Source organism: Achroia grisella, unplaced genomic scaffold, assembly GCF_030625045.1.
Source record: "Achroia grisella isolate CSIRO2021 unplaced genomic scaffold, CSIRO_AGI_Agris_v1 utg215, whole genome shotgun sequence".
Classification (NCBI taxonomy): Eukaryota; Metazoa; Arthropoda; class Insecta; order Lepidoptera; family Pyralidae; genus Achroia; species Achroia grisella.
Genome location: NW_026712713.1, coordinates 1,319,448 through 1,342,976, shown reverse-complemented (window position 1 = coordinate 1,342,976; position 23,529 = coordinate 1,319,448). Strand labels below are relative to the sequence as shown.

The 23,529-nt window shown below is 31.7% G+C and overlaps 1 protein-coding gene across 7 annotated transcripts in view; it reads right to left on the bottom strand.

Moving 5' to 3' along the window:
* Positions 1-23,529, bottom strand: part of LOC131842237 (brain tumor protein) — a 459,207-nt gene that overhangs the window by 28,945 nt on the left and 406,733 nt on the right. Inside the window, exon 1 of one of the 7 annotated variants that reach the window (XM_059190773.1) lies at positions 21,551-21,713. The exons of the other annotated variants lie outside the window; for them this stretch is intronic. Within the exon in view, the coding sequence (XP_059046756.1) occupies positions 21,551-21,573 (23 nt within the window). The 5' untranslated portion in view covers positions 21,574-21,713. Of the gene's footprint in view, positions 1-21,550; positions 21,714-23,529 lie in introns of those variants that run through there. 7 annotated transcript variants of the gene reach the window in all.

The following is a 23,529-nucleotide window of genomic DNA, read 5'->3' as shown; positions in this document are numbered from 1 at the left end:
TACAATTAATAAATTAATAATAATATAACAATAATAATAATTTTATTTCAGACAACATGATTCATTTTATTTGATAATTAATGACAACTAATATTTCAGCTGCTTTTGTTCTTTTAATCAGCCGTATAAAAGATATTTGGTCCTATATAACGTCGGCTAAAAGTTTCTATCAAATATGTACGAGTAGGTATGATAAATTGCAAATATTACTTCACTTCGTCATATTGAAAGTCACATCTGTACGTACGTTAGCACCGGAACATTGCTTTTAATCTAAAAATCCATTACATATTTGATCGAACACGCATTAATACCCTCACAAATATAAATTATTCAAACACACTAAATTTGTTTTTGTTATATTACTCTACGTCAAGATACACTTGCCCTTTATTCATAAAAACGCCAAACATCTTATAAACCTTTTCGTACCAAGCATTTTCTTATGAATGAAAGTAATAAACCATTATAATAGTTAAAATAGGTTTGTATGTTTTAGTTATATTGATATTTAGCGGCTCCGCATTGGTGTCATTATAATAACAATATATATTTTAGTAAACATTCAGTTATGTTATTTAGTTTTTTATAGGTATAAAAATATATGATCAGTTGTTTGGGAACAGGCCTATCAATTGAATAATAGATATAATAATAATAATAATTGAATAGTAATAATCGCGGCCCGTTGAGACTTGATCGCATATAAAATAATACTGTATATAATAGTTTTAAAAAGTCAGTAAATTAGCATTTATAGTAATTTCAATATCTAACTAAGAAACAAACTTCTTAATGAAAACAAATAGAAAACGTAAAAAAAAATTATATTCTGATTTCACGATAAACACCAATTTATCGTGAAATATACGAGTTAAATTTCTGAGAAATAATTTCAAGTTTATAAACAGAACAAATACGTCTTTAGTAGGCACAAGGGTTTGTGAACAGGTAAGTAAAGCAGTAATTTAATATTCCCTAATCTTAAACAAGTACCTATCCAAAAATACGATCACGTAATTCTAATTTACTAAAAAAGTGTTATATAATCAATTTATATATAAATTGACTTGGTTCATATTTTGTTACAAGTAGCTACGGAATATAACTGGATGTTTTTAACGCTTGCTAGATTAATAAATTAAGTCAGTGTGCTCATAGAAGCTGACTTTAAACAGAAGGGCTCTCACATTTCCGGGTTGAGGCGCGCATAATTACGGAACACGTTAGCAAAAAGTAATGAAAAACCTCTTTTAAGCGGCCAATTTGCATAAAATACACAGCAGACTACACAAAACGGCCATATTCCACGTTTTACGGGAGCTAAGAAATTACACCGTTAACTACCTATCAATTAACCTCCATTTAATTTGAACGTACCGGAGGGTTAAAGCGACAAATTGTACCATTGAATCATTCTGCGTTTTACATCCGAACCGCCATTTTGACTCCGCGTTGTCAATGTGTCAGTTTTCGCGCCCAATTTGACGTTCAATTAACCTCTTGAATACAACGTTGCAATTGACAGAAAATATTTCCGGAATTTTAACACCTATACCAACGAAGTACCTTACATGTATAAGTGATAAAAAGTTTCTGATACTATTATTTTCTAAATATATAATATACGCAGTATTAACATACGTGTACCTTTTTAGTATAATAATAATGAAAAAAGCCATAGTATTATACCTATCCCTACTTGATACCAAAACGATGACACATCAGGGGATCTCTATGGTTTTTTACGTACAAAAGCAGGATTATTATATTACTCATTCCATTCCGACCCTACTTCACAAAACAATTGTTTTATGTCCTACTCACGCATGTGTATTTATGGACTTGTGTGAAAGAGACATTCGCCAGTTACAGAAGCGGAAAGCACAAAAGGCAAATTGGTTTCGCTTTGCACCCCTCACAATCGCACCCTGGATTGTATGACACGTGGCGGTTTTAAGGGATAATTCGTATATGAAATGAAAAATTTTGTTACAAGGGGTGCACAGTTGAGTTGTTCTCTAGTAAAACAGTGTTGATACAACGTAGTAAATATATTAATTTAATTCTTGTGCATAGGCTAAATATATTGTATTCTTTTGTAAGGTAAATAATAAATTATATATCTTGTTTAGAATATTGCTTCTAATGATGAATAAAATTCGTTCATCTTTTTATCAAAAATGTATATTAGTTTGATGATTTTGTATATTGACGTTCTTTTCCAAGTTTAACATGCCCAGGTGAGTTTACCCTTATCTGCTTATGATTTTGTCCGTTTGACAACGACGACTTGATAGACAGGGATTTTCTCTTACAACTCGAGGAAGTGACTTTATTTTTGTACTTTTTAGTCTCTTGGTAAACAGTTTAATCAATCGTCATGAAATCATCATTGAATAATTCAAAATACATACCATTTATTTAAGTTGGACTTTCGCTTATTATTTAAAGGACATCAATTTATTTTCTAAGTTTTTAGAATGTCATGGGGTTTATATAAAAGAAAATCGTTGCTTTATCCAATGTATATGAAAGTATTGGTATCTACAAGTAATATATGACATATACATAAAAGATTTTATGGAGGTATTTGAGTTTTGTGGTCTCTGCACCCTAAAGTGGCAACAATAGCTGGCTGAACTAGTACATTTATAATGTTCCACACCCTTGTCACCAGATGGTGTAACTGCGCCTATTACAAAAATGGCTTTTAAAGGGACATACGAACATGTATTTTCAGTAATCATTGTATTTAATCAACGGCAGGTCACGTGCGGGTCTGACGGAGGTCCCGAGGGATCAAGGGTAGTTTACTTTAGTCTATTGTACTCGTACTATGTTTAGTACATGGAAATCGTCGACTGCACAATCGAGGCACTTTGAAGGCCTTCCAAATTGGATGGCCGTATTTACTTGAAAACTATATTCTTAAAAGCTATTCCTTGATTGGCTTCTGCGTAAGAAAATTACAGTTCAATTTCTGTGTTTCATAGGATTAATTTTGTTATAAGCAACCTATGTGCAACACCGGTGACACAACAGTGGTGTAGAGTGAGGACACAACATAAATATTTTAAAACGTAGAAATATCTTTACATGTATATATATTTTCTAAGAAGGCTAGCAAGGCAAGTGACTTTAAAAAGGGCATCTATATCTAAAAGTTATAAAAATACAAATATTTATAAATAGAATGGTGGACAACCTTAGGAGGTTGTAAATTAGTTGAGTTAAAAAAAATCTGCAAATTATACACTCACTATAGACTCACATTTTCGGTTTCTCCATAATATTGCCACATTGGCATAAAACATTTTGTAATATAGCATATGTATAAGGTCTAAGAAGTCCAACTGTCCATAAATAAATGACCTCGAGAACTATAACAGAAAGGGCAAAATAGATTCCGCTTCGTTTGTACCGGAAGGGACATTAATTTTCTGCCTACTTAAATTGCAATAGGTACAATGAATAAGAGCAAGCGATTTGTCACTATTAAGATAATATTAATACTGTAGTAGTGGACGGTTACCAAAAATTCAAATATATAAAATTAGCACATGGCTACCGTAAGTAATTAAAACAGGCACGTGAAATTCATGCAATTTGGACTTTTGTAAACCGGCAGAAATATTCCTACACTACATAGGTAGCTATTATCGGACTAACTTAGGCTATTTTTATTTCAGAAAATGTATATATTCTAATAAAAATAATCCACGCGTTCGAAGTAGCGGGTAATGGCTTGTCTAGGAATAAACCTACGGTGCCACCAATTTAGCGACTGTGATGGAGCCACTATTTATTATTGTGTTCCATATGAAATGAGACAGGTGGTACCTATGTATATTTATATTGTAGATTAAAGGTGTAGGAACTATAGATACACAAGATTTATATTTACAATTATATATTACAAGTAAAAGATTGGGTCCCCGAATGACAACTCTTGGCAATGATATGAATCTGCAAATAGTGACTTCACCCTTATGACTTGCGTCGCAACCGTAGGACACTCGTTTACCACCTGTCATGGCAAAGTCCGTTACGTAGGATTTCGTTGGAACCCTTCCGCTTAACCTGTCTTTAACATATTGAAGCCGGTGAGTTCGGAAAAGGCGCAGTCAATTCATGTTCAGTCGGCAATAGAGGATTTAGTGGTCTCATATTATGTAACTTCAGAAAAGTCTCGATCAATATTATATACGAATATATAGTCGCACTGAGTCTCAACCTGATGGAAAATAGTATCTTTTATATACATACGACCACAAGAGCGTCAGAGATATCAGGTTGCACAGTGACACCTTTGTACCTCTTATATCACGCTGGTCGTAATTACTAACGTTCGTTGTATTTATAAATATTCCTCCATCAAATAGAAAAACATCTAGCAGCTACTTACCTGAAGTTGTTTGGGATGTGAAATATATGAGACTTGATACTGCGTTATTCGAATAAAGCAACATTTAGATTAAATATTTTTATAGACATGAAACTAGACAGGCTTCTCTGAAATATATTTAGTGTTAGTGCATCAAGAAATAAATAAACACTGATGTAATCATTAATACAAATTTCAGTACAACGAAGTATAATTTTTTGTTATTGTTGTCTTTAAGTCACGTATGTGCGTAGTACATATATGTGTGTGTATGCAGTTACGTTATATTTTACTAAAGTTAAAAGTGTTAAAGATATACCGCATCATAAGTATCAAAATGATTTATAATAATGTCTATATAAGTACCTATCTCTAATTATGTCTCTATAAGTCATTCAAAATAATTTTACTGTTTCTTGTAGAGTTTCATAATTAAAATCATAGACAAAATTATAATAGCGGATACATCTAAAACAAGATCTGAACAATATCAAAGAATTCGAAAGTTTCCAATAAAGAATTTACTTAATTTAAAATTTAATTAAGCGATAATTAAAAGTTAGACAAACACCTAAGCCGGAGATATTTTCGGTGAAAATATAATTTAGAAGAAACTTTTGCGAGGTTCTTCAATTATTAAAAATTTTTGTTGGGATCTCGTTTGTTGGTTGAGATAATAAAGAACCATCAATCCGCCAGTAATTGGATGTGCCCCGGGCAAAATTTTCATCACTAATTCTTTGATATTTCGGTTAAATCTATAACACGTCTAATATGTAACATTAATTTAGTTTTCATAGTTATACATACATACACCGGGGATGGAACTTGTCTGGAACTTACCTGTAACATAAAACAAAGTTCATTAGAAAACATTCAATAACCATATAATCATTGAAAAAAAAATACATAAACATGCATGCTCCAAAATTATGTTTAAGGGCAAAGAAAACAGTCATTGAAATATTTTTTTTTTATCTATCTTTACACTAGCTCCCTTACAATGAGAACTGAGGGCTTCTGTTCTTAGACACAATTTAATCACAAGACTTCAGGCATTCAATAGTATGTACGGCAGTGTTTTAAATGTAATGTAATATTGTATATAATAAAACAGTACATAATGAAATAAACTATCGTTATAAATTTCTTATTCCATTGTAACGGGATTATACTGAAGCTTTGTGTATTTTATTTTCATACTGTTACAGACACTTCATATCGGCATTGACTTAAAATCAATATTCCTTCGAAGTGCGAAATTCGAAAACTCGCCCTACGTCGTTATGGAGAAACAAATAGTTTCAGAAAGACGGTTACAGGAAAATTGGCATTAAACAGAGCAAAAGGCTTGCCTCTGGCAGTCAGCCAAGCTCCGTTAGCCGTACTTTGGCACTTAAAAGAAAAGGTAAAATAGGAATAAGTGAGTACGTGGAAATATTTCTATCGCCATGGGCTAATGGCTGTGATCGCTTTGTACCGCTCGCCGGCTCAATACATCAGTTATAACCGCATTTTAACCGAAATAGGATTTCAAATTAGGTATTCTGTACTATGATTTATTTTATGTTATCACATATTTTTCTAATTCAGCGATGAAGGCAGGAATATTTGTTTAAAATTCAATATAAAAAAATGTTAAAGCAATAATTCACGAAGATTGATCATAAAATAATAAAGTAATTTATTTATTATCGTCGTTGCCTATTTATTCAATTATATCATCATACAATGCATTCGTGTCATTAAAAGAAAAAAGCCACTTAAATAATATATACAGACAAGAAACAACTTGGTTTATGATATAGCTAATTTGACTATACCTAATAGACGTCTTACACTTCCAGCTTAATATCAAAGGAGTAGGAGAGAAGTCATTGGCGTTTATAGAATTAATCATGTTAAGATCCAAGTAAAATTACTATATAATATAGATTTAATAGAAGTGTGAACATCTTTGTTGCAAGGAGATTGCGCGTAGGTACCATGTAATGCTGTATAATATGTCTTAGTGACTTTGTTCAATTAATTTAGTCTGTAGGTACCTATTACAGATATGTTGCATTTTTATACACACAAGTTATATTTCGCTATTATACTGTATTGACAACAATACATGAACAATTATAAATATTAAAAGGACGAATAATTCAAATATCTTTACAGCTAGTATGAAATTTAAATTGTTCCATGAGAACGCACATCATGAAATGGAATATTTTACAATCGCAGAGGAAATTCTAATAGCAACGTAGGTATCTTTATTACCTAATTTTATTTAAGCTTCTCTTTTATTTATTTTCTTAGATAAAGTTTCTTGCTGCATAGGTATAATAAGTTAAGATATTGGTCAATAGGACTTCAAATTGAAAACTATAATTTATTTAGTGTAAAGTAGTGTTGTGATGCATAAAATATTTTACTAAATAAAAAAACCGATTCAAACAAAGATTATAGTAGCAAGCATCAGAACTTTAGTTCCGGAAATATCCATTTCGTAGTGAAATTGACGAAGCAATTACGTTACAAATACAAAAAAAACAGACCATTTTCTAGATTCGTAGATTTCGTCGTCAATAAAGTTAGACTGATAAATCAGGATATACCGCTAAGCTTCGGACGATGCCAAAATAGCTAAGGAAGACACGATTTCCCGAGTTTTCAATTCACATAAGAAAATCTGTAGAACTTGCTAGCTGGTCTGTTGTAAATTGTGATGTCGTCTTTCTGATCCACTTTGTAAAACTTTAGGGACCGAACAATTGTGGTGTCCTTGACCTTTGTTTGAATGTTTGAACCAATATTGGATTACAACGCTAACAATGCGGACAAGTTGAAAGCTTGCAAACAGTCGAAATGCGATGACCAAATAACGCACAATCGGATAGGACATGAAAGGGATCGGACTCTAGGGTTTTAGATAGTATTCGTTATAGACTTTAAGCTACGCTTAGTTTAGTACTACATGAAACAGTGTTATATGTGTAAGGCCAATCGTTTCTTTGTTATGATATAAACGGTATGATATATATGGTTTATGTTTCATTTTGGATTGATTTCAGTGTAGTTTATTGTGATATAAGAATTAATAAGAATTAATTTGACATAATTACCTTTCAAGGGTAGTATGAAAAAGAAATTAAAATAAGAAATGTAGATAACTATGCGCGTATGAACTATTAACGTTGTGTCGATAAATATGTATTACATAATAATAATTTCATAAATGTTGAAATTACACGTGAGTAAAACTTGTTAAACTTTTTTATTTCCAAGCTCAAAAATATGACGGAAACCCTAAAACTTTGCGACGACACGATTTACAGTAACTTGATAACTCACTTCAGTGAACGTAGCGCTTGCTAGCAGCTTCTTGGTAGGTATTTAAAATATGTCGTTAGGATTATTTTAAAGGTTTTGCTTTTTGAAAAATTACAATAATAATAACAAAATCTGGTACTTTACTAATGAGTTTTAATATGAACTATTAAAACTTTTTAGTAAAGTACCAGTTTATGAAGATCATTACCAAAACCTACAGACAACTTCTTCAAAAATTATAATATAGGCTCGCTGTATGTAGGTATATACATGCGAACATAGTTCCTTCATCTATTGGACAAATTAAATTAAAATGATTATGTATGAACATTTAATTTTTTTTTAATTGGGTTTGGGGGCTATTTTTGGTGTTAAGGCGTGTAACACTGCGACCTTTATAGATCTATTATGCAATTTTTACATTCTCTTAATAACTAAGTATACCAATGTAGAGGTAGAAGTTCCAAGTAGAGGGTGTACATAAAATGGATGTTGTTCGATTTATTTGTTGGTCCAAGTTTCGTTTCCTGTCGTATCACGTTCTTTGTTAACTTTAAACAACATTAGTTTCTTTCGAAACTTCCAATGAATTTCGTAGTTACCCTCGCGAGATGAGTTCGTTTGTTCTATTGTGATAACAAAACAAAATTACAGACTATACCAACAACAAATTACTGAATTCTTAGTTTACAATTTATCTAATACGTCTTTTACTATTGTTTACATACATTTTTTACTGTAATCCTATTAAATATACATGCTGTACTTCTTAAGCAAAATATAATGACATTATCACAATTTTGTTGAATTAATGTGTGTCATAATGTAAACATATTAAATATAATGCTGTTCTAGAGACTATTACTACATTTAGTAGTTATAGTAGTACAGAAGTCACTACTACTCGAAATTACAGCACTACTGGATATATGCACCTGTTAGTGCCTGCCAGAAGGAACAAAGCCCAATTACTTACACCAATATACTTCTTACACATTGAAATCACCATTTTATCTAATCTAGTCTACACTACTATACTATATCTTGTAAAGGAACGATGCTAGATAATTTAAATACCTAAATTAAATTCTAGAATTATATACTCATCGATTTGATTCTTAAGTGAATATCCTAGTAACGAACAACACCTAGAACAAATTCCGAGTATAACTAATAGTTTAAAGACGCACAATGAGCTCTGAAGAGCAATAGAGCCCAGTGGTTTAGTCTAGTAGCTATAGACTACTGAGAGACCTGAAATTTCCTTACAATTAATGATAACCATACCTACACACATAGTTAAGAGAAATAGTGCCGATTTTGTGTTTGTATATGAAGAATACTGTCAAAAACTCTGAACGTATTTGAAAATATATCCTAAAATTTGAAAGGTAATGGACCTAGGTTATATATTATATTCCACTCGGGCCAAGTCGATAGTAAATATAATAAATGAAATATGACATTCAGTAGATTTCACACGGTTCCTAAAATTATGTTGTTACGTAAATTAATATAGGATAGTAATACTTGCTATTTTTATACTTTAACAAATATAAACATGAGCAGATCGGAAATAGGTTGTAAAACTGAATATATTTAGGTATCTGGGTCGATTTACATTCAACATGCGTACGTATTCATTCTATGCAATTTACTTCTGGAAATGTCGTTCTTGACACAGTCACTTTGTAGCTTTGCAACAAACTTGTATGATGCGTACATCTGTCTATCCTATTTTAACCGCCAAGTAGCTTATTGAGTTTCGATTCGAGGGTAAGACATGGCAGTGAAATTACAGGGTTCGATGGCAAAAAAGACTATGAAATCTTCTGGAATAGCAAGCGAATGATGACTTAAATAATGATGATGTCCGTGATGCTGTTTATGCATATATAATTAAGGGCAAACAAATAAACGTCCCACCTGATGGTAAGTGCTTTATATAGGAGGGCCGTCAGCTTGTTTGCCATTACAGTCACAACAAAAAATGTTAGTTCAGCTGAAAAGTAAAATACGTTACAAAGGCATCGTCTATCTTATTTAGTGACGCATAAAATCTCAGAGAGGAAAAGTTAAGGTACGCTCAAGGGGTATACGAATAGATCGGAAATTGTTGTCTCTTTATTGTAGTGGAAACAGTAAACAGGAGCTGGTTCATTTGACGTAAAGGCGAAGAACAATTCCAATGGTATATTTCAAGAGAACTTGATAGAATCAATCTAATAGATTAGCAGTATTCTATAAATATTAAATGTAATATCTTATTAAATCTCTACACTACTTCTCTGAGAGTATTGTTGCTGTACTGATTTACTACTTGGAATTTGACCTCTACAGGTGGTGATTTCCAATCCGGCATATAAAATTGTATGTCAATTTATATTTCGGACCGTTTCGGTGATGGAAACGCCGAGAGACGCCGACAGATAGGTGGTGGTATACATATCAATAAAACTTGATATCATATCTTGATACCAGAATCAACATTTAAAATTATGGTCTGTATTGTTTATTTTTGTTTAATAGTATGATTCATCCATATTAATATTATAAACGCAAGTGTCTGTCTGTAACTTTTTTATGACTAAAGATCTAAATCGAAAAATAATTATACCTATAGGTATGGGGTGAAGATGAATAGTATCCCGAGAACGTTAATTTTAACCATTACGTTGGTAACAGGCCTCTCAACCTAATTATGTACATATTGGAATTGACTAATGCTTTCAGCCAAATAAGGCACACCCTTTGTAAACAGTGGCAATGGGCAGGGGGCAAACAATTGGGACACACTTGTTGCTAACAACTATCACTATTTTTAGACTTGGCCTATTTGGTGTTTTGCACGACGCCATAACTATGTATAACGAGCCTTTCAAACCTTGTTATAATCGTATTAAGCAGAATATGCCTCTATGTTCTTAGATTATTATACAGCATGTCCATTGGTTTCAGCTGTAACTGTAATTTAAAGGACTATTTCTTGTTAAAAAAATATACTTAGTGAGATTGAGAAAAAATATTATACTTACAATTATTCTGTCTACAATTGTATTTTACAGAAGATTGATGTATGTTTAAGTAATTTGTATTCTTGTCTCCTGGACCATGTTATAACGCGCGACCCAAATTAATAACTCATAATATATACTTACTCAAAATATTTTCATGAAACAATTTCAATCATACTCTAATAATAAATCTTTTTAATTTCATCATAAAAAAAGTTGAAATAGATAAATCGGATTACAAAAATAACCTAAGCTGCGTACACCACGCAATACTTATAAAGAGACGAAATGTGTTCAAAAAATCATGTAGCTACAATATTAACTAGACCGAACAAATCGCATTACTGGAGCGAATATCACACTACGCGGATTCGAATACAACTCGATATCTCGATTTGCGAATGGATACAAATTAAAATCGATGTTAACTCGAGTGAGACGCGCAAATGGCGCAGAAAACGGCCCGACTTAATAATATATGGGATAAAGGGAGTCCCACCCGCTTATCTGTGAAATCTTATAGTGAATTGAAAAACTTATATTAGGGTAAGTCTAAATTGCCATTTAGGTAAGTAAGGACTTTTCGAGGCGTCTTATCTGAGCACCTATATTGTTAGAAGTGAGGGTATCTGCATGTTGTTAAATATAATAAGTAAGTTAATGTTCATAAGGGTGGGTATATACTATGTTTTACGTGATAAAAGCTACATTTTTAGGTTGTAATAGTGATGAAATTTTTTTAAATATGGTGTAAAAATTTTATATTTCTACATAAATAAAGAAATACTACACTATTTCGTAATAAAGTTGTAAAAGAATCCATGTTTACAGGCGAGGACATCTACTTCCACTTATAAGACACCCTTATTTTCTTGACTCTTAAATATATAATCTATTCTTCAAAGAAATAAATGAACTCATAAAGTTGATATGTATTTATGAAACAATACATTCTGCAGTTATTTTGTTCAGTTATATAAAAACATTGTAGTGCTAATGGGTGTTTAATTAAAGAGAACTAAAACATACAGAACCCAATTTAGTTTTGGTAGTAGGTACACGAAACGTATACGTAAAAGTTTTGATTAAAACGGGTGGTTCTAGTTGAAAATAACGATATAACGCGTTGTTACCCTCACTTCCACAAATTAGGAGGGAACACTATGTTGTTTATGGTATACTACCTGGCTAGTTAATAAGTAAGTATCATATATACTTAATATTTACTACAATCGAAACTCTTCGTGAAACACTAATAAAGTGTATTTCAGGAATAATAACTGAAAAACATCACATAGACATTAAAATAACGTAACCTATAAATAGTAAAGTATTCATTAAAAGAGGTTTTATACTAATAACACAATGGCGTAATATACATATATACATAGATATATATATATATATATATATATATATATATATATATATATATATATATATATATATATATATATATATATATATATATATATATATATTCAATAAGGACTTAGATTTAATTTGTCACAAGATTTACGACTTAGATGTGACCAACACTATAGCTAGAAAAGAACCACAGTAATGTAGAAGTAGGATTACAATGCTAGACTAAACAACGCACAAATATGTTAGATTATACAGTTAGTAAATGAAGTCAAGCAACGAAAAAAGGGTCCTAGAATGCTCGTAAAATGGTCTAAAAACGTTTGTACTGAACTCAAAATTTGAAAGATGAGAGAAAGGAGAAGTTCCTTGTTTGGTGTAACCGCACCTTAAATAACAATTTCTAAAGGAAACATTTCTGTAATAATTTTATGCCTCCAAGTACGAGTAAAAGCAAGAGACAACCACTGCATAACTCATTCCTTTTCCTTAACTTTAAAAAGTAATTAATGAACTCCGTAAACGTTCCGTCGGTTAGTCGACCACTGTAGGATGGTCTACGGCTGGGCGTGGAATTAGTCATTACTATATTTGGTATATCTGACGAGTGTCACTCCTAGCGCCACCGTGAGAGTTCTCATTACGTTGGACGTGTTGTTGCTGTGGTTTACGGGGCATGATTTAAATACTGCCACGTTTTATCTTGCATCTGCGACGTGACGGAACATCTAGGCACGCCCGTTTTGACGTAAATCGAGAAGTGGTCCTTATTCAAAATTATTTTCTTTTGTGGAGTCTGTTTACATCTATTATGAGGATTTCTGATTTTTACTTGATCCTCCATGATACAAACTGCTCTACAATTTGATCTACTAAGTATGATTTTTTTTTATTTATTTACTAAGTACTAGTCGCATTTATCGATCGATATCGATATTAATGTTTCTAAATATGACTCAGATAATGCAGCTCTTCTTATTGACGAGTGACTGAGTGACGTATTTTATTCTATTATTGATGAATATTGCTTTTTTTTTTTTAAAAAAAAAGAAAGATATATACTTAGACAGATAGAGTTTAACCTTTACTCATTGTAAAAAAATCACACTAAGACATCATTGAACGAAGATAATTGTTAATGTCCTCTTCGCTTTGCGATTGTTAATGTCCAAATTGTGCCCAAAGCCGTGTGTAAAGCTTAGACAACGTAACAGAAATGGAGGCGCGACCCTGAAGCGTAACTCCCTCTATTTGATAACAATCTCATTTACGAGTCCCGAGCGGATTACATCGGCTATATATAACATTCTATCCAAATTTTGACTTCATTTCTACGTCAATTTGAAACGGGAGTCCGTGCTTTGTAGCAGTTTATCGCGTCATCGCAAAAATATATTTTGTAGATAGCTATCTGTAGGTACTAGATTATCACGTAATCTCAAAAAGTTTGCGAACTATCGTTGCTCCTTTATTCTAAAACGAAAGGTGTTTTTTTTTTTAATATTAAACTAAATAATCTTAAAAACTGTTAACCCAAATGGGGTAATCAGTTTCTTATTTTCAGATTTGAACTGAAGACCTTCCTGTCTAAGTCGGAGGAAGTAAACAGCTAGGTTACCACACTCTCCCAATATAAATAAAGAGATATCTTGAAATATCTCATAGGAGTTCTAAATTGAGACCTACTTTTAATTATGTAATAATTAATATGAGGTAAAGATTCCCAAAAGAAAATAGACAATTCAAGCAACCAAAGGTTTGATATATTAAGTAATTCGAAGTTACGTGACCCTTTGGTGTATCTGTGTGTCAACCGTCGTAAACAATAATCATCTTTTTAACACAATGTCCGAATAAATCTGCCTCCCTTTCACACCCTACGCGTGATTAAGACGTGATGGACGTAAACAAACGCGTTAATTCACGTTACGTTTACGTTTTCATTACAAAACTCGAGTTACACTCCATTAGCCGTACAAGGGTTCGGACAAAATTAAAAACATTTTCCACATTAAATGGAGCAATTTCTTTACCGGATCTGTTATGGGGTTTACAGGAAATTGCGAGTATATATGACGAAGTTTTGTTATTACGTCTGGTTTCCGTGTATTCAATTATTTCGAACGGATTCGTGCAGGGATGAATAATGAAGTTGTTAGTTTTCTTTTATATTTATTACTACAACGCAAGCCGAATTTTTATTAGATATTAAGCAATAAAAGGTATTTTGAAATATACCTCACATAAAGAATATTTAGATTTAGCGGTTAGAACAAAAAGTTTTAGCTAGTTCGTAAAATATAGCCTGCAGTATAATAACACATTTCATTCCAAGTTTAATTGCATACAAATCCTTGTAACAATAATATTTAAAGACCTTTTAACAAAACATTAAAGGCGATGTTATTAAAATCTAAATAAGGCAACATCGACCTTGCAAGGTCGAAATTACGTTCACAATTTACCCAAATTCATCTACATTTAGATTAGAATACTTCCCCAGTAGAACGGGAGTTGGGATTAATTTTTCTTTCTCTTTTACTTTATGATTACGGGGTTATGTTATTATGCTGAAGACGATGAGAAAAAACAAAGCATGGATCAAACGTGTACCGAACGCCGCCGGCATATTTATTTATATTACGGTAACGTTTAAAAAACTGAAGGCATTCAATTACATGTAACGATGCATCACGTTTTCGGGAGTTCTAATTATGATGAGGCCATTTATTTTACCTTTTACTATTGAAGAATAGATACATTGAGTTTAACGTATACAGTTACCCTAGGCCAGTGCACTATTCGATCATATACCATACCAAAAAAAACTTATTTTGAACATTAAAGAATTAAAACTTACAAATTAGGGAAACTATAACATTATATTGACTATTAATGTTTGGTAATAGTTAAAAGATTTCAATACTAAAAATAAATTTAAAGAAATCATTTTTTAAATGTATTTCTAAGTATATATACAAACAAGTTTAATTAACAAAATCACGATACTGATGAGTTGAAAGAAGAGAAATATAAAAGTTTCAGGTGTGACAAGTAAATATCGTGTAACGTTTCTAACATAGGACACACATAATTTTACAACTTCAAACCACGATAGGGTGATATTGTTGAAATTTACTTTATTTACGAGCCTACCTTACTGGGTGCTAGATGACGATGGCGGCGCGGTCGTAACCACACGCAATTCCTTGTGATAAATTCGTAACAAGAGAGTCGACAACTGAGATATTTGGAGTGTAATGTATAAATACATTTTAATTAGATGGAAATATTTTCCTTTCTACACCCATCTACACTAAACTTATAGAGAAAATATTTGTAATTGATGAGTACTTACTTATTTGATACATCAATAAATTTACAAATTCTTTATAGAAACCTACATTATTAGGGAGTAACAGGCTATTTTCTCCACAAGCAGCGCAGCCGTACACCCGTGTGTATAGTATTACATAATACAAACAAATTTTTTGTCACGTACAGAAAGCTTTTTGGAACTCCCTACTCTCGCCTAGACATGATTGATAGAAAAAGAGCTTCCTCATAATACACGAAGTAAAATGATTACGTCAAATGTATCGCTCAATGGCGGAACGAATCATCTGAACATGCTGCTCGTATCTTAAAAGGTTCTCAGAATCACGATGTATACATTTAATACATCGATTTACATAACATATGGGACATATCATAAATAATTCGTGGCGTGGCGACGCGCACCGTTAGCCCCACACAAAAGGGCAGAAACTAGGGTCTAAAGGACTACAGTTTTATTAATTATACACAAACAAGAAAATGTAATGGACGATCTCTCCGATTTACGACTCTATTTAAAACAGTCTAACTATTCTTTAAAGAATACTTAGTACTGCTTTCTTAAGAAAATAATTGATAAATTTTACAGCAAATATTTTAAATTTTCATTTTAATAAGTATGGTATTATTGATTTCTAGTTCCAAATCTAAACTAGTAGTATAAAGTGATACGATAGGGTTTGTTGTTTGTAATTAAAATATCAAGTGTTAAAATACTTGAAGTTGTAAAAATCTTTTACCTGTAGAATTCTTTTATTGAGATAAACTATCAACAACTAACATGGACTTTAGTTTATTTAAAAAAAAATGGACATCTTACATTCCTTGCATTTGTGTAACAACTGTCGATTGTAGTAAAATATTAACTTACTAAATATTTTTTTCACACACACAAATCTTATTTTATATTTATAAATTTAAGTATGGGCGAGATAATAAAATAGCAACAATAAATACAAATAAACGGTCGCCTAAACAATGTTTACCAAAACCGTTACACGTTAGCGTCGTAGCCATAAAATCTTGAAGATTCTAAATTCTTGTAAAGACAGGTCGGGGTCCCCAAGTTCTATTGTTAGATTTAGAAAATAGAAAGGCACCTGATCGTGAGAAATCTAATCATAGACAAATAGGGGTAGAACCCTTAGCACAGACTTCTCACCAGAACCCGTGGGGTCAAATAATAGAATGGTGTTGTAATGGTTTTAACGGTTTCTCAGTCATGGATACTTGAATTAAACGCACACTATTTTTTACTTGTCAACGTTAAAAATAGTGCAAGTTTAAATGGAGCTGCTATTGTGAAGTAACTTAATTTGCGTTTTTACTATTGTGATGTCTATGCGTGAGAATTGTCATGCAGTTAAGCTGCTCTCCTCTTTTTAGTTTAGACTAATAATATTTGACTTTCTAGTTTCTTTTTTCACTTTATTTCGTCTTTCTATAATTAATAATCAGCTTTGTAGTAGGTAGTGATAGATCTGATCTCACTTGTCTATTATAAATACTGTGTTAGACAAAAAAATTTATATGTAATTGTTGTTATGCAACTTATGCACGCAGTAATACTTAAGATCTTATGTGCCACTAACTATTTGATGTTTTAATTAATTAATTATTCACACTACTTTTCATGACCGTCTCGCGAAATAAGTCAAGCTAATCGTATTGAAGTTCACATTTATTAGAGCGATTAATTTTTTTTATATCTGGAAACATGGTTTATTTTAAACTTATTCAATAGATGAAGGTGACAAAGCAATTTCTTATACAGTCACTGGTGGATAATTAGAGCTGAAATGTTGACGATGATAAAGTGAATCCAAATACTTTATTGAAAACAAATTTTGTAGATTTATCTTTTCATCTTTATAGATATAAATCCTCTTTTAAAGTATAATGTATGGTGAGTAGGAAAACAAAAGATAAGTAAAAGCTAAGATGGTCGACCCTAAAAATAGAGCACTTTACGGTACCAGCTACCACTTTACATCATACCCTACGGTGGTATGTACGTGACCCAGTATTATCTAATTCGTTTACCTACTTCTTCGTGTACACCTAATAATTTAACGAAGTTTACGACTAATTACATTGCTGCCTGTCGACTAATACATTGACGTTGCATCGCTGAACATTCTAGATGTTGCTCGTGAGCGTACAGTGTAATTAGTGGTACATATTACAACTTTATATTGCTTTAGCTTAGTGGCTTATTATGAGTTGGATGTAATGTAGAATTCTCATGCATTTCACGTTTTCGTTGCTCTATTTTTAAGAAAAAAAGGTACTTCATTTTATCATTTGGATTTTGCAGTGTTTACTAGCAGATACCCGAGACTTCGTCTGCTTTTTTGAGATGAAAGGTATCTTATGTCCGTCCTATTTGCCTCTACATCGTTCATTACAATCCGTTCAATCATTTTATCGTGAAAAGGTAAATAAACAGACGGACCTATACTTTCGTATTTATAGTATTATTTTAACTAGAGACTATAACTATTTTTGACAATTATTTAATACAATATTTTGATATGTGTCGGTGTTCACAATTTCGATATTTCTGGAGTTGAAGTCGTTTTTTAACTGAGAGATTTATTTTCAGAATGGCTCAATAAAGTAATGTTTAATTTATTACTGTTTTTTTAAACATTGACGTTGTTTACGACGATGCAATAGTTTATCTTATATCAATATACGTTACATACTAGATGTACGTATAAATTTTATGTATTTTATCTAAGTAGTAATTACATACTAGAAAAATCCATTAAGCTCTGTAAATATACCACTCACTAGATGGCGCCAGACGGGTACAGTAAGTGTGGGGTCGTAAAAATCAGCACTTGTCAAAATGACGTTTTCGCAACATTCGTCGTAGATAGGCGGCACTGTTTCGTATGGTTCAAGTGAAGAGCGATTTACGCGTGAATATTTATTTTTAGCCGTTATTTTGTTAACAAAAAACGAATAGTGAAATTTTATAAAGATATTGTAATTATGTACAATTATGCACCCTACTTTCATCATGCGTTAAAATGATCGTAGCAAACAGAGTGATGAATTTTCAGTACGCGTGTACAGTGTAATCTAATGTAGTCTGAATTGTAATGTGACAACAATACAGACATTGTAGACTTAACAATATACGTTTAATAGTAAATGTAATTGTTATTCTGAAAATTTAATTATTTGTAATCGTAAATGTATTCTCAAAATTGTTTTATTTTATATTTAGTACTACCCGAACGAATCTGCTTAATTTGGGAATAGATGACACTGTGTAAATTGTCGTGTACAATAATTAATATTTGCAACAAATATATTTAACATAGCATTTCTTCCTAAATAGACTCGTCGTACGTCTAGTACAATTCTAAAAATAATTATACTTCACCGCCTACAGGTAGGTATTAAATCAAGTATGCTATTACAGTTTATTGCTTATTATTGTACCTACGTGTTATCGATCCTGCAATGAGTTTACGCCACATCTTATAACTTTATGGAGAGCCCGAAGCCGGTCTTCTCGGTAGGAAATGAACGTAATTAATTTGATTAATTACGAATAGCGTCTTCGCATTCTTCAGATGAGTAATGGAAGGACCCACTGCCTTCGTTGATGATCTGTCGACGTTTTATACAACCAAGCTACCATCTCGGCTTAATAGCTCTGAAATCGCTTTAATCGTTATATGGGTCGATAACCTTTTATATAGGTATCAGTGGTATGAAAAACGATGCCTACAAACAAAGTAACACACAGTTTAAGGATTCATGAAACTGAAACATATTCTCTATGGAATATTAATGCATTAAATTAAGTTTTTCTGCTGTTGCATAAAAACCAATAAATTTGTATTAATATGAAAAATAGGACTATTTTGTTAATGAAAGTGAATGTATTGCATTTTCTAAAAACAAATAACAAAACTATGTACTCATAAAAAGTTTTATACATTTATATTACATAAGTGTTCAAAAAAATTTGTGATGCAACAAAAACTGCCTATTTATCTGTCTATCATGGTTTCAAGTAAAAATCATTGGAGGAATTAAATTGTCATTTCATGGTAATTCCTCCAATGATTTTAATAAGCTGAGGGAAATACCCCAAAAAGAGTAGACAACGTCGTATAGATGTTGTATTTATTATTATTTCGTTATTAATAACAGATGGCGCCTAGAAATATACCGGTGTACGAAATTTCGGGCACCACTACCATTGTATATATAAATAAAAATAAAATATTTTTATAAAGACAATACACACGACAGCAATAGAGCATTAGTACAAAGTCTCACGTTAACCGACATTACAAAAACAGTTTTTTTCATGTTCGACGGTTGAGCTTTTACCTGAATTAAGTGAACAGTCGTAAATACACAAAGAGGCAGATAGTATGCGGACCCAAAATGCAGGCAGGTAAGGGTTTCTCGAGATGTTCCGTCAACAAACTTGTTTTTGCGGTTTTTAAACGAATAAGTTAAAGGGTAGCCGTAGGAAGTTAATTTAGTGGAATGTATAATAGTAACTTTGTAGATACATGAATGATATCAGTCTGGATGTTAGTTAGCAATATATTATTATGTGCATTGAAATAATGGATTTGCGCCTGAGAGACGGGGTAGATTAATTTATTCACATATATAGCCTAAATACAGATAATAATATTTAGTCTGTATCAATCTGAAATACAGATAAAAAGTACATAAATAAGTATAATCGGATATTACACACCCTATACATAGTCCATGTTACATACACTCTATACATATCTTGAAATGCAATTTTCATTAACATGGATTTCAAGATTATATGTTCCTGTTATAAATTAACAGTTCTATAAGTTATATATTTATAAACTGTGAATATGTCGTATACATATTTGGGCATAATACAAATGTTTTCTGTACGATATAATAGTTGTATGTATGTTTATGCATTTCTATCTACAATATGAGAGTGAAGGGATACCGAACAAAGTTCTGTTTGGTAAGCCATTAATCAAATCAGGTCGATCGGTTAGCTGAAATTTGAATAGCAAATCCGAATCCATGATATTAGGCAGCACATATGTTGTAATGGGCTGAAGCGGATAATATTTATAGTCATTTTTTTTCTAAATTAACTGCGAGATACGCCTTCCCCAAATAAATGGGATAAGGAAGAAGCAGATGATCAACAGATATCTTTGTTTTCAAGTACATAGAGGAAGTATACTTTTAATTATAATGTTGTTGTTTATATATACAATTAGAAATAAAACTTACTTACTACAGTACTTTTCACTTACTTACTTTATACCATAAAAAGTTTATGTTTAACCTAAGAAATTATGTAGTCGTAACATATTTTCTTACCATATTCAATAGATTACATATTGAACAACTAATTTGTCGATAACAAACTGAAGCAACTTTTGGTTAAAAATATTTTAATTATCGACGTACACAGGAGTGTTTCGTCAGTTTTATACTTACGTCGTCCGCTCCGCTTATGCAATACGTTCACAGTTTTAGTACAAAGAGGAACTGGAACTGATAACTATTTGAACAATTATGTGATAAAGCGTGCCCACGCAATCTACGAATTTATTTGGACCGCTTCTAAATTATTAAGGGCAGCTTCTGTTTGTATTTACAACTCAAGTACGTAGTGTAAAGCTATGAGTAAGTATAATATATTTATGAAATTTGTAAATAATAATAAGAAATATTTTTAACAATACATAATTACGATAATTGTTAAAAATGGCTACTTATTAGAATATTATTAAATATCTGTTTTTTTTTTAATTAAAGTATATTTAGCATGTGCAATAAGCGTTGTTGATGTTTGCTCTGTTCAACTTCTAACAACAACAAGAGCCACGTGGATAATGAAAGAATGTGGAAAATTCTCGAATGCATTGTTGAGTTATATTTGTTGTGTCGAAAATATGTTTCTATATGTAAACATTATTATGTAATGTAATGCAAATATACAGTAAATTATTTGTAAAATAGTAATAATCCGTACCAAAATAATATAATTTAGGTTATAAAGTACTGTGGGTAGACATAAAGCTAAATTTACAATGTATCTGCGGTAAAGAATGTTTTATTGTTGAACATAAATACTCACCAAAGCAATCCAAATCCGTTCATTAAAAATCAGTCTTCCGTAATTAGCCTAAACCAATAAAAACTACACACAACCGTTTACTACTAAATTTAAATTAGGAAACACGCCTTAACTACGCCTACTAACACTAGCTTGCATAATAAAATACATATAAAATTTGGACACAATGACTAGATTAAAAGGAGCGCGTGAATGCAACCGTTCGCTTCAACGGTCGAATCATAACTGAACTGAGGGGTCAAGATTTGGAAAAAGCCCCAATGCAAGGCCCCCAGAGGCAGGCTAAGGCGCCCCGTGTACGTTACGGTTGAGATGAGTAACAAAAAAGACCCCTAAATATTACCGGCGAAACAGAACGGTTCTCAAACATACCAGATGCATTTTATTACCACAAAATTTTTCACGTGGTAATTTATTTAAATGTCTCTATAAATTTTATATATGTGTGATTGATAATATCGGAATATGTTTCCTTTAATAGATTATCTATTGAAACATATTACATAAATTTTATTACAATGAAATTTTAACGTTATAACGTGTTTTTTTTTATTTCTTTATAAATATTATATTAGTTGGGACGTGTACCTATATGGGAATGTATTTATTTAAAAACGTGATCTCATTGTAACAACTAGAACCATATAGGCGGTTGACTTTTTTCTGTTTTTCTCACTGATCTGTCAAGATCAAGTTCTCAAGGCGATCTAGCTCCGTTCATTGTACTCGAAATTTTACAACATCCGATATAAAAATTATAACCAAACTTGTTTCTATGGAAGCTATCTGACTATGCCATATCGAGTTATTTAATTGTGACTCAACATTCGTCACTATTTATAGGAATCAGTTGTTATAACCGCAATAAATTCATTGTTTTATATTAGTAATAACCTCCAAGATAATATTGCTAACAATTCACAATTCCTTACTAACCATATGTTTTAATGTATTCTATACATATAATTGTAATAAACTGAGCTGACTGTGCTTATATGATATAAGAGTAACACTATTTTTATTACTGTTTGTCTGTGTAACTTAGAAACGGCCTAACCGTATTCACTAATATACTGTGATAAGCACCACTTAAAATTTTCTGTGTTTTTATTCTAATAGGTTTATAAAGAATTAAGTTAAATTGTGTTTTATAATACTAATATCTTAGTCTTCGGGAACGGTAACACATGAGTGGTTTTACATGTATATAGGCGATGGTTACCACTTACCATCAGTCTAATTACATAAAAAAAATGCAGATGCAATAGGTGCAAATGCAATAGGTGAACTGCTATAAAACTTTAGAATTAAACAAATTAAATGGCGCTCGTAATACAAACAGCTAAGCAATGTATAGAAACAAGTACACTCCAAAGTATTAACTGTTCCCACAATGGCATTTTGGACAAGTCACTAATTCAAATTAATTATTTCGCGAGAGCCGTCGTCGGAGGACAACAATAGTTAATAATAAAACTTTGGGAGCCACTGCCATTTAGATTCAAGTTTTGCAGCTGCCGTCCCTACGCATACATGTATAACGTACGTGTGCATATGTGTGTGGCGGGGATATGCGAGAGAGTGTCTGTGTGCTGTAGGGGTGCACGTTAAATAATTATTTCTTTTTTTTTGTTCGCTCAATCGATTTATCGGCAACAAAAGTTCGTATTGTTATTGGGGGAATCAATTAATTTTAAATAATTAGTTCAGGATTAAGTGGGGCGTCCATCATTTGTAATGTTATTGGTATGTAAATTAACGGCGTGGAACATAAACATCGTGTAATAAATAAAACAATAACTGTCTCTATAAAATAAATAATAATAAATTTAATGCAATAGTAATTGGAGAGATGAGCGTCTTTTTTTTTTAAATATTGTAATGCTGTTTCGGTCGCTGTTTTGCAGCTTCACCGAGACGGTGGTAAGCTCTTATGTCACTGAAATCAAATATCAACACAATATTAAATGATCACGTAG